The sequence below is a fragment of the Eptatretus burgeri genome, unplaced genomic scaffold, assembly GCF_056783735.1.
Source record: "Eptatretus burgeri isolate ZD-2024b unplaced genomic scaffold, Ebu_testis_v1 Ebu_testis_scaffold_902, whole genome shotgun sequence".
Taxonomy (NCBI): Eukaryota; Metazoa; Chordata; class Myxini; order Myxiniformes; family Myxinidae; genus Eptatretus; species Eptatretus burgeri.
In genome coordinates, this window is record NW_028222851.1 from 12,501 (window position 1) to 25,000 (window position 12,500).

General features: G+C 43.0%; 1 protein-coding gene across 1 annotated transcript in view; it reads right to left on the minus strand.

Moving 5' to 3' along the window:
* The window catches only part of LOC147007017 (uncharacterized), a 13,275-nt gene extending 1,339 nt beyond the window's left edge, over positions 1-11,936 (minus strand). Inside the window, exons 1-6 of the mRNA XM_085867635.1 lie at positions 11,817-11,936; positions 11,552-11,609; positions 5,342-5,505; positions 4,517-4,622; positions 4,303-4,361; positions 3,595-3,699 (exon numbers count right to left, since the gene is read on the minus strand). Of these exons, the coding sequence (XP_085723761.1) occupies positions 4,345-4,361; positions 4,517-4,622; positions 5,342-5,505; positions 11,552-11,609; positions 11,817-11,891 (420 nt within the window). The 5' untranslated portion in view covers positions 11,892-11,936 and the 3' untranslated portion in view covers positions 3,595-3,699; positions 4,303-4,344. The remainder of the gene's footprint in view (positions 1-3,594; positions 3,700-4,302; positions 4,362-4,516; positions 4,623-5,341; positions 5,506-11,551; positions 11,610-11,816) is intronic.
* Between the last annotated feature and the right edge of the window lie 564 nt (positions 11,937-12,500).

Consider the following 12,500-nt stretch of genomic DNA (forward strand, 5'->3'; position numbering starts at 1 on the left):
GAGGTGTCACCAAACATCAAGAGAAAGAGGAGCCACACTCAATCTGATGGAGCACAAGTCAATTAGATTCCGTTCCTTGAACATCGATTGAATTTCACCAATTTTATCAAATTGTCATTTACAGTGCCGACAGAATGTATTTCCAGTGCCGACAGCATGTGCAAGGTAGATTGACCTGTATTCACACCCCCTTGACTTTTGTCACATTTCATTGTTTACAGCCTGAAGTTAAAATGGATAAAATCTAATTTTTTTTGTCCGCAATCAACACAAAAATACCACATCATGACAAAGTGAATACTTGTTTTCAGAATTTTTTCGAAATGAATGAAAAATGAAAATCTGAAATGTCTTGCGTCAATAAGTATTCAACACCTGAGTCAATACTTTGTCGAAGCACATTTCGCAGTGAATACAGCTTCAAGTCTTCTTGGGTATGTCTGCATCAGCTTTGCACATCTGGATTTGGGGATTTTCTCCCATTGTTCCATGCAGATTTGCTAAAGCTTCTGTCAACTTGGATGGGAAGCATCAGTGTTGGATGGGGGGAGGGGGTGGTTCCAGACAGTCCCATTGGCGAGACATCGGGAGTGTGAGATTTGTCAGGATCAAAAGACATGTTTCAAGTGTCAGACCAGCTTGTGATGTTATCCAGATCTACAGAGAGTGAAGAAGCTGCTGCTTGCTGATCTGAGGGATGACAGATGGTATGGCAGAGGGTGGAGTCATCAGCAAAGACATTTGACTGTATTTGCCTCCATTAATTGTTTCCTCCTTCACGGTGGGGATGGTGGTAAATGATGAATGAGCTGTGTCCGGTTTTCATCAGATGTAGCACTTTGCATTCAGGCCAAAAAGTTCAACAATCGTTTCAGCAGACCACAGAATATTTTGCCTTATCCTTTCAGAGACTTTCACATGCCTTTTTGCAAACTCCAGGAATGCTGTCATGTGCCCTCTTCTCAAGAGTGGCTTCAGTCTGGCCACTCTCACATGAAGCCTAGATTCGTGAAGTGCTGCAGAGACTGTTGTCCTTCTGGCAGGTTCTCCCATCTCAGCCAAGGAACTCCGTTGCGATGTCAGAATCGTCATTCGGTCCTTCATCACCGTTGCCCAATTGCTTAGATTTGTCAGATGGCTAGCTCAAGGAAGAGTCTGGGGAGTTCCATATTCTTTCCATTTCCTCATGATGGAGCTCACTGTATTCTTGGGAACTTTCAACACTCGAGAATTTGTTTGGATAAATTGGATAAATTGCATCTGCCAATCTTCTGCCCAATCGATGCAAGTATCAATACTTTCCTGAATCTGATCCCAACCCCCTATGCTATCCTCCTTACCTTTGTGTCATCTGCAAATTTGGAAAGCTAACTCTTCACCCCATTATCCAAATCGTTGATGTGAATAATGAAGAGTAATGGTCCGAATACTGATCCTTGAAGTACCGCACAACTTTCTCGCAAGACATCCTCCCACTCACAGCCACTCTTTGCTTCCTATTACTAAGCCAGTTTACAATCCAATTAGCTACCTGACCAGTCACTCCACAAGACCTCACTTTGGCGAAGAACCTCCGATGTGGTGCCTTTTCAAATACCTTCTTCATGTCGAGACAAAATATCCACTCCCTGTCCCTAATCCACCCAATCAGACACTGCTTCATAGAACTCTAACAGATTTGTCAGATAGGAACTACCTTTAATTAGTTTGTATTTATTTAAATGGTTCCTCATCTGGTCCTTAATTAATGCCTCCAACACCTTCCCTGGTCCTATCCTGTTCTTTTCCTCTGACATACTTGAAGAAAGCCTTGCTATTATGTTTAATATTCTCAGCTATGTCCTTCTCATTTTATCTTTTGACTTGCAGAGTTATTTTCTTAACTTGCTTCTGTTTACTCCGACAGTGATATAAATCTAACTCCAGTCTTGTTATTTTAAACCTAACAAATGCCTTCTGCTTCTCATTAATAGCATTCCTTTTCTCACTGCTCAACCACCCTGGCCTCTTTCTGTTTCTAGTTTTGCACCTCATTGGAATGTACTTACTCTGCACTCAACACATTTGGTCCTCAAAGGTTTCCCATTTCTCTGATGCTGATTGTCCTGTTGTTAGAGTCTCCTAATCTACATCACCCAATTCTCTACTCATGTCCTTCAAAGTTTTACTTCCTGAAATCAAACAACCTTACTCAACTATCCTGAACCCTATGGATGTGAGATGTGAGACTTGGACTCTGACCAGGGATCTGAGGTGGAGACTGAATTCCTTTGGTACGAGGACTCTTCGGGGAATCCTTGGCTCTTGCTGGTCAGACTTTGTGTCCAACAAGTGGTTGCTGAGAGACTAAAATGAGATTTTTTATCCGCATCGTCCATGAGCGTCAGCTGCGGTTGTGTGGACATGTGGCTCATTTTCCTGACGCTAATCCTGCTCACCAGATTCTGTCACTAAGGGAGCCTCGTGAGTGGAGGAGGCCAATTGGCTGACCCCGTGTCTCTTGGTTGCAGCAGGTTGATCAGCATCAAAAGGAGATGGGGATGGGCCAGGCATCTGCCTGGGGGATGGCCAGATGGAGGCCCCTGGAGTTCCGCGGAAAGTGGACGCAGTGACGCGCTGGTCCGGCGCATGGTTCCCTACCTGACTTGACCTGACCTATGACCTATGACCTGACTTGATCCTATGACAGTGCCACATTGAAAGTCACTGATCTCTTCAGTCCGGCCAATTCTACTGCCAATGTTTGTCCATGGAGTGTGCATGGCTGTGTGCTTGATTATATACACCTGTCAGCAATGGGTGTGGCTAAAATAGCCGAATCCACTCATGAGAAGGGGTGTCCACACACTTTTAGCCATGTAGTGTCGATACTGTATTTGCATCTTTGAGCCCCTTTTTCAGTTTAAGCATTCACTTCTTGGGAGAGAAGGAGATGTTTAATTTCCAAGCATTCTTTCTGGATTTTGTGGCCTTTCAGAACAACTTGGAGTTTTAATTGTTCGTGATAGTTCTTGTTTTTAATATCTTGTGCAGTTAGTTATTTTCCATCTAAAATGCAAAGATGATTCAAAATAAAGAATTGTTTGATATTTTTGGCTGGATAGAACCTCAAATGCATACTTCTTCTTCTTCTTCTTCTTCTTCTTCTTCTTCTTTCGGCTGCTCCCGTTAGGGGTCGCCACAGCGGATCATCCGTATGATCCGCATAGTGATTTGGCACATGTTTTACACCGGATGCCCTTCCTGACGCAACCCTGGTCGCCTCTTACAACACAGGGATATGGTACACCTATTTTAACCGGGGTATACACCGGCCCAGTCTACTGGTACTCACTTCACCGACCTCGGAAGGATGACAGGCTGAGTCAACCCCCTGGTGTATTAATGCAGTGGCCCAACGGGGCTTGAACTCAGGACCTTTTGGATCCCAAGCCGCTGCCCTAACCACTGCGCCAACACCAGGCATCATTCCGAAATACATAATGTGGAAAATCAATGTTGTGTTTTGTGATGAATATGGAACATTTGATAAACCTCCAGAAAAGTTCAAAACAAGGTCCTTGTCACACTCCCCTCCTTATTCAATCATCCCACCTTGATGTCTGAAACAGAGACTCGAGCTTCTTCAATAACTTGTCCAAGCTCTCAGAAAGTCCTTTCAACTTCACGGGAATCTTCTACTGGAATTGAGGGTCCGGGCTGCGGTGAGAAAAATTCACACAAATTGTCTTTACATCACTATTGCTGTTCCTATCAGGAAACAATGCACTCGAACACACCTGGCACAGTGTCATCTATTACGGAAATGCAAAATTAAAAACCTGAAACAAGCGTGACGTGTCAACAAAAAGAGAAGCAAATGTTGGGCTGTGACTGATAAAATCAGTTTTAAAACAGAGAACTTCAAGAAATAATAATTTGAAACTCCCCTCCCTGTTACAGGGAAAAAAAAAAGTTTAAACATTTCCACAGTAAAAACAACAACTTATTTTTTTGCCAAAAAATCCATTCATTCATTGAAGAAAGGAGTGAGGGGGAGAGGGAGGGGGGAAGATAGGGGAGAGAGGGAATGGGGAGAGGGAAGGGGGAGCAAGGGGGGAGAGGGAGGGGGAGCGAATGGAAGTGAGGTAAGGGGGGAGAGGGAAAGGGAGAAGGAGGGGGGAGAGGGAAGGGGAGAGGGAGGGGGGAGAGGGAAGGGGGAAGGAATCTGTAATCTGTATTAAAAGAGAAACTCGACTGGGTTTTGGAATTCAGGAAAGGAAACTTGTCAACAACAATTAATATTAAAAACACTGAACGAACCATTTCGATGTCATGTTGAAAGTTTCGGAAGAGTCGAGGCTGCTATTCATCTGGCTCGCCTGTGTGGAGACAATAAGTAAATAAGTGTGATGACATATTGTGGAAAATCATGGTTTTATTTTGTGATGAAGAAGAACCTTTTCATACTCCTCCAGAGAAACTCGAGTCCAAATAAGGTACTCATCAAATTCCCCTGATTATTCAATCCTCCCACCTTGACGTCTTAAACATCGAGGCTTGAGTCTCTTAAAGAATCTGCGCAGACGTTGCCAAGTTCCTCTGCGCGTCACCTGAATCTCCTGTGAGGGTTTGGGTGTCTCCTGTAGTGGAAACAACAATCACATGAATTATCTTGAAAAAACGAACACTGTACTCAGCAAGAACGATACAATCACACAGCTCCGGCATTCACATATTACCCTCGAGAGGGTATTGTATTTGGGTCCATTTGTTAGTTTGTTTGTCTGTCTGCACAAAATGTGCTCTTGTCGGCCACAAACACCACCTGGTGATCGCCATTGTTACATACATGTTATCTTTTTTTCTCTATAAAGTATAATAATTACAATGTGAGCACGTCCTTGAAGTTCGTACTTTGGGAATACAAGTGTGTCTTTAAAGGATGTCCTATTAACATTGTGTGTACGTCTCCAAAATACACGTGATTGGAACGTGAATCCACACAATGAACCAGAAAAGGTCTGTTTCGCCGCTGTGTTAACATAATCATACGTCGGTCGTGAATACACCGTCTATAAACCACACAAACACACCAACACACCAACACACAAACACACAAACACCACACAAAACGAGTCTTGGTGAGAGCCTGCAATCTCTGATTGTTCTTTTAACTTCCATTGTAGAAATTCACAACAACAAAAAACATCAAAACGATCATGAAGAAGAAATGAAAATGTTCTCTTGTTTTTGATCAATTCACTTTGAAATCTTCGGCAGAAAAATCGAAAATGCTTCACAACTTCACATCACAACACAACAAACATTAATTCACCATCATGAGGTACAAGGTGTTTACCTCTTCCAGGACAGGTAATGACACTGATTCTGATTCTGGATTGCCATGTACACAATCACTCCTGAAAATATGTATTGATTCAATGTTCTCATAATTTATTTCCATTCCAGGAACTCCTTCATGGACTCTTTTCTCTTCAACAACAACCTTGGGAGGGAGGGATTCTGAGAGGAGGTCGAATGAGAACAAAAACAAAATTACACGAGTGAGAATTCCTTCACATGTGATATTTTCTAAATCTTAAGGCCCTGTCACACCTTGACGTTTTAGCCAGCATATGGCAAGGTCTCAAAATGTATGGAAAACGCTGGCGTACGGTGAACTATTGATGTTTTTTTTTCAGTTTTGGGCGTATAATAACATGTTGGATGTTTGCATAATGTATTAGTAATGTACACAGAACGTTTTAATCACATATAGGTAACTTAAACCAACGAATGCTGAGCGTGTTGTTGGCGTTCACAACCTATGCCCAACAACAGTCTAACTTATGCAAAGCGCGGCAGCGTATCGCCGACGATCACGTGGCGTGGGCTATTCATAGGCTGCGGCTCGACGATTCAAATCATAACCACACTAGACATCGAAATGTGAAGCCGCTGTCACACCTTGACGTTTTAACCAGCGTATGCCGACGTATGAAAGATTTGTCGAACCAAGCTGGCACACGTCGAATTCCTTGTGGCTAAGTTTTGTATACGTTTAGAGCATGCTGAAGCACGCTGGCATACGTCATGGGTTTCTGTCATACGTCATCATACGCCAAGTATGTCGAGAAATTTTCAGCATGTTGAAAATTTCTCGACGTACTCGACGAATGACACACGTTCCGCATACGCTGGCATAAGTTGTTGGCACGCTACGCGATCGTTGACACACGTTACTTGATTGTTGACACACGTCCACACACGTTACTTGTACGTTACTCATAAGTCGAAACACGTCGAGGTAATGGTTAGCGTCAGTGTTCCAGACTCCCTGGTTTTTATTATTGTTATTATTTTCTTCGGTATGACGGTGATGTTGACACTTCGATTTCTAGTGCGGTAATGATTTAAATCGTTGAGCGGAAGCCTCTTAATGATATTATATGATAACCGCACGAGAAATCGAAGTGTCAACATCACCATCATACCGAAGAAAAATAAAAAATAAAAAAACCAGGGAGTCTGGCACACTGACGCAAACCATTACCTTGATGTGTTTCGACTTATGAGTAACTTACAAGTAACGTGTGTGGACGTGTGTCAACGATCACGTAACGTGCCTTCAACTTATGGTCAGCGTTATGCAGAACGTGCGAGTCATACGCTGGCATACGTCGAAAAATTTCAAGCATGGAAACTTTGTCTATCACCTCAGCATATTAAGACGTATGCCAGCGTACAAAGACGTATGCCAGCATACTACGACATATGCCAGCGTACTATGACGTATGCCAGCGTGCTCTTAACGTATACAAACTAACCCATAACGTATTCGACGTGTGCCAGCGTTTTCGCCAAATTTTGCATACGTCAGGCATACACTGGCTAAATCGTCAAGGTGTGACAGGGCCTTAAAAATGGTAAAACTCCACAAAAAAAATTGATGAAACGCTGTGAAACTCGAACTTGTTCTGCAACTTATCATAATAAAGCCGTGCACAAAGTTTCAGGTCAATATGTTAAAGGGTATGGGGAGTAAAGGCTGAAAAACCACAGGTGGGATGGACAGATGGAGCTCAAATGTGTTGTCCCCTCCGGTGAACGAGCATGGGGTTTTTAGTTATTGTCATAAATTCTCATCGTGATGATTGCACACACTCAGGTGATGTGATCACATCATGATCATCGCTGAATTTCAAAAGAAGATTTCACTTCAAACACTCAATGTCTCCATAAAGTGGACATTTACAGCGACACCTCCATGACACAGATGAAGAAACAGCATCATGACAATATCTCTGATGTGAGGACAAGGTTCACCAAAGAACTTGTTCCTCATGAATCGATCGACGAGCCACGCGGTGATCATAACTCCAACATCTTATGACCTGATCAGATGTATTATAAGATATCGATACCATCCCGGCTTTTAACACATATTTCTACAAGTTGATCAATTCTTGTATTGAGAGCCCTGTTAAGTGTAACCGTTGTCGGTACACTCAACAAAAGCAAGTCGGTAGTTCAAGTCCTTTCAAAAAGAAAAGATTTTCCTTAAATTTTGCTGAATACGTGAATGATGGAAGAAGAAAAAATTAATCAGGGGTAAAATTGGGATCCTCAATGGCAAATTAAACAAATGATGAGTGATGATGTTCACTCCTTCATGAAGAGAAGGCAAGCTATCGCCGGCACCATGGCGAAGTTACAAATTCCGACCAAAACGACTGCTCAGAAGGTGACGGAAAACCACCAAATATAACCCTTGCTCAAGAAGCTGCTTCGATGACACCGACGCTCTGTGATGAGTGTGGACCATCAGTGAAAGAGGGAGATAGAGAGACAGAGAGATCAGACGATGAAGTTCACAATTGGCATCCCATAACATTCAAGGCAACAGAGAGGGTGTGTCGTGAGAAAATAAATCAGGCATTTGCTGACAGAAAGCAAAAATCAGGCAGGAAGTGGGAAGGAGGTAGCATGGAGAAGATGTCAAATGTCAACAATGTGTTCGTGATCGGGTTGAGCAGTGAAGTGTAAAGGACGAGTCATTGAGAGTGAACAATGAAAAAATAGGGGGTCTGTGGGTTGCAGATGATGACCTCTCCTCTGCCCTTGGGCTGTGTCATTGGGCTGGATGCTCATTACAAACTGGTGGGAATGGCTCTTTCCTTGGTCTTTTTCCTTGTCGGCCTTACACCTGCAGCTTTCAAACGACTGTCTCATCTCCGAGCCACACTTTGATCCTGTTTTTACCTAATTGACCATCTGGCTTATGCAATTATGAAAGTCTGTGAGGGTCAGACCAATGAAAGATCTTGGTTGGTCAGAATCCCAGGTGCCTTTAAGGTCTTGCGATGACTCGGGGACATTGTCGTCCATCCTGTTTATCAACACCTTTGAGGACACCAAAATTGAAATATATTGACTAGGGTTGGCATGTAACAGATTGAGATATTACTGACAACCTCTAACTATTTACAAAGACACCATCGAATCAGAAAACAACAGACCTGTTCAATTAACTCCATAAAGATGTTGGAGATGTTAATTTGGGATCAGATGGCGAAACATTTTGGTAAATTTCAACGACATGCATGCAGTCATTCATCATGGATTAAAGGGAGGTCATGTTCATTTTGAATTCGGGTTCCATGAAGCAGTGTCTGATTGGATAAAAAGGGGTAATGGATGTGGTCTATCTCGATTTTCAGAAGGAACTTGATAAGGCACCACAAAGAAAGTTGTCAGACATAGTAAGGTGAGAGCCTGCGGAGTGGTTCGTCAGGTGACTGACTGGATTGAAAACCGCCATGGTGATCGGAACCATCAAATAATTATGACTGACAGGAGGTAAGTCCTGGGGTATCCCAGGGATCGGTATTTGGACCATTATTATTCAACATTTACATCGATGATTTGTACCATGGTGTTAGGTGTTGGATTATTAATTTGCAGATGACATAAAGCTTTGATGTCAGGTTGAGAGCAGAGAGGGAGCTGATGAGATTTTGAAAAGTCAAATTGTTTTCACACATTGAGCAAAAGATTTGGCAGATTCAGTTTCACCCTTTGAAGCCTGAGCTCCTTGGAATTTTGGCTTGCCCACCCTGGGCTCCCTGGAGAAAAATATGGCTGTTCAGGAATGTGGAGGTTTGAATCGCAGCAGGAAAAACGGCCGCTCGGGTTCAAAGGGTAAACGTAACAAATGTGAAGGGCTGGGGATGGGTAAGAATTATAAAAGTGTGGATTACATGTGATAAGGGGCAATCTTGGAACGTGTCGAAGAGGAGAGGGATCTGGGGGTGGTAATAGATATGGGGGCGGGGGTAAGCAGACTGCGCAGTGCCAAGTCGGGAGAGCAAATAGGGTTTTTGTTTGTATTTACAAGGGGTTAAATTATTAATCAAAAGAGGTGGTTTGAACATTGTATCAGAGTTTAGTGAGGTCTCATGTACAATATTACGTGCACTTTTGGTCACCACATCTGAAGAAGGACTTGACTGCCTCAGAGAGGGGTCAGTGTACAATGACAATATTGATTCTGTGACTTGATAGACAAAGCTATGAACAGTGAATGAAGGAGACAGGACTTGAGACATTATAAAGGAGATTACAAAGGGATCTCATGGAGATTTTACTTTTTTCTAGACAGGAGTGGGTCAGATAAGAGCAAGGTCGGTTGAAGAGTAGGACAAAAATCAAGGCAGAAAATAAAGAGAACAAGAGGAACAGGAGGTTGGGAGGACACACTGAAACGAGCAAGAAAAGATGGTTGGGGATCAGATAGGTCATTTATGCAGGAACAAAACTGTGCCCAAAACACTGCCATGGGGAACTCCAGCCTCCATTGGAAGAGGGTAGGAGAGGGTTCCATTGATTTCAACCTACTGACTACATGAAAGTCAAGAGTCCAGGAAGGAAGGCGGCCTCCGATACCAAAACCAGAGAGCTGTGCAAACAATGCAGAATGACAGACTGCATCAAATGCCCGAGAAATGTCCAGAAAAACGGTCTGAATTACAGATTTAGCACCTCCACGTACTGCTCAGATGGGAGAAGAAGCATATCCGGAGTTTAGGGACCAGGACGGAATCCAAACTGATGGTTGGAGATCAAGTTGTTTGAAAGCAGGACGGACTGGACCACAGCAATAATGATGGATTCCATGACTTTGCTTGCAATTGTAAACAAGCTCACTGGCCATTCGTTGGTCAGGTCTGTTTTTATCCCTTTCTTGTGGATGGGAGTGATATTTGCTGACCTTGAAGCAGAGGGGAGGGTGCCAAAGGAGGACAGACTGAACAGTGCAGATAGAAAGGAAGCAACACCAGATTTGTAGGATTTGAGAACATGGCCACCGATGCCGAAGCAGGGTCAAGGCCAGAGAGCAATTTCTCTGCCTTCTCAGGTGAGTAGCGTACAAAGTCAAAGTGAGGGTTGGTATGTCGGGGTGCCACAGGGACAGATCAGGATGGGTTTGCGACCCAAGAGTTGGAGGCAGAGACAGAGATTGGACCATCTGCCTTTGCTTCTGCAGTTACACCAGTTGAGGTGATTGGGGGGAGTGGAGGGGGGGGAGGGGTGATAAAAGAGGAGCAAACACCAGAGAATACTTGACAAAGCACCACCATGACTTTGAGGTAGGAGATGAGCTTGAGAGTTCAGCCTTGAGATTTGTAACTTCATGATTTCGAGCTTGGCCCAGGATGGATACATATGTGTTGCAAGCCTTACGGAATAAATGAAAGTTACCCTTCTTCAGATGAACTTTACAAACTGGGAAAGCAAGCTGTGAAGAGAGGGCAGATTGAAGTCCCATCGTTTGGCTCGTCTGAACAACCATATCCTGCATTGGTTGAGGTTGCTCCCTTATAATAGCCAGAAAATTATGAGCCTTGAAAAGAAAGTGAAGTTAAGTTGATAAACTGTTTGATTGAATAAATTGATGTGGTGCAGATGTTGTGCAGGCTGAATGGACTGAATTTCCTCCTTCTGCATCAAAGTTCCTTGTGTTTCTTTGTTGTATGTATCCCAGTGAACAAGATTCATTGCAAAGAGATTCCTCTTCCAGCAAGTCAATTCTCCCAAATATTTAGAAAATGTGATAAAACGATATCTTTATGACAATTGGAATGGAAAAGAAAATCCACCTTTGAAAGTACATGCTTTAAGAGAGTCACAGAAAGGATCAAATTATGATCAAATCATGCGTGCACCAACTTCTGAAAATTACTTCTCAATTGTGACTGAGTTTCCCTCTTCCTGCTTTCATGGAGAAAACACGGCTGTCACCGAAATTCACTCCAAAATGGAAAGTGGGGGAAATAGCACCACCTCTGGTGGAAGCCGGTGTTACACATCCTGTTCATTAATCTGATGATTTTTTGTGCTCAATAAAAATTTCTTTCATGAATGACAAAGTGCTTTTTCCAAGATTGTGACACAGTACATTACCCACCCAAGGTAGGCGAAGAAGGGTACTCTGGCTCAGAGGGCAGGAGTGCCCACCAGTATTTCCAATTATGCATCCATCGAAAAACCAAATGAGAGCACGACTTACCATTGTTTCTCCAAGGTGTTCCTGGAAAATTCCCAAACCATTTGTGGTCCATTATTTCCTGAAGACAAAACATTGTGCAATAAAGTTTCGGAATCACAGAAAAAACACCGCATAACATTTCAAAATATACCACAGCAATATATACTATAAAATATATACCACAGCAATAACACAACACAAGATTGGCGGCCCAGACCATACTGCAGAACTCGGTTGTGGATTCAAAATAAAATCTCCAAAACTGCCTCTCATTGTGGTCACCGACCTGCATGGAGATCCTCATTGCTGCATTCTCACAAATCATGGACGATAAGAGGGAAACACATGATTTGCTCAGCATTGCTGGAGGGTGGTATGGCGTTAACTCTTCGAAGGGTGACTCGATTTTCTGTAATGAGATGGAACAGGTACCAAATTATTGAGAGTCATCCATTGGGAATTGTCACACTCACCTTGAGCAACAAAAAACACGACACAAGAAGCCACATTCCAATTATATCCAAGAGTATTTTCAAAGGAAAAAAATTAATGTTCTCTTTCTTAAAAATCTTGGCTCAAGAAAAAACTTCACTCAGATGGGAACAAATTGGGGAAATTAAAAAAATATATAATTGAGGAAATTAATCAAAAGGAAGGTGATAAGGGTTAAGGTTCATCCCACAGATCGGCAAGCAGCAGCCTCTTCACCCTCTGCAGATGTGGATAAAATCACAAGCTGGTCCAACACGTGGAACATGTCTTTCAAGCCTGAAAAATCTCACACTCTCACAATGTCTCTCTGAAAGGACCATCTGGAAGACCGCCCCCCCCCCCCATCCAATTTCTCAACAATGCTCTTGAAGAAGTCCTTTCATTCAAGCTTCTGGGTCTCACGATCTGCCATGATCTTTCCTGGGAAAGCCACATTTCCAAACTGGCCTTCAAAGCCAGTCGCCGAATGGGCATCCTC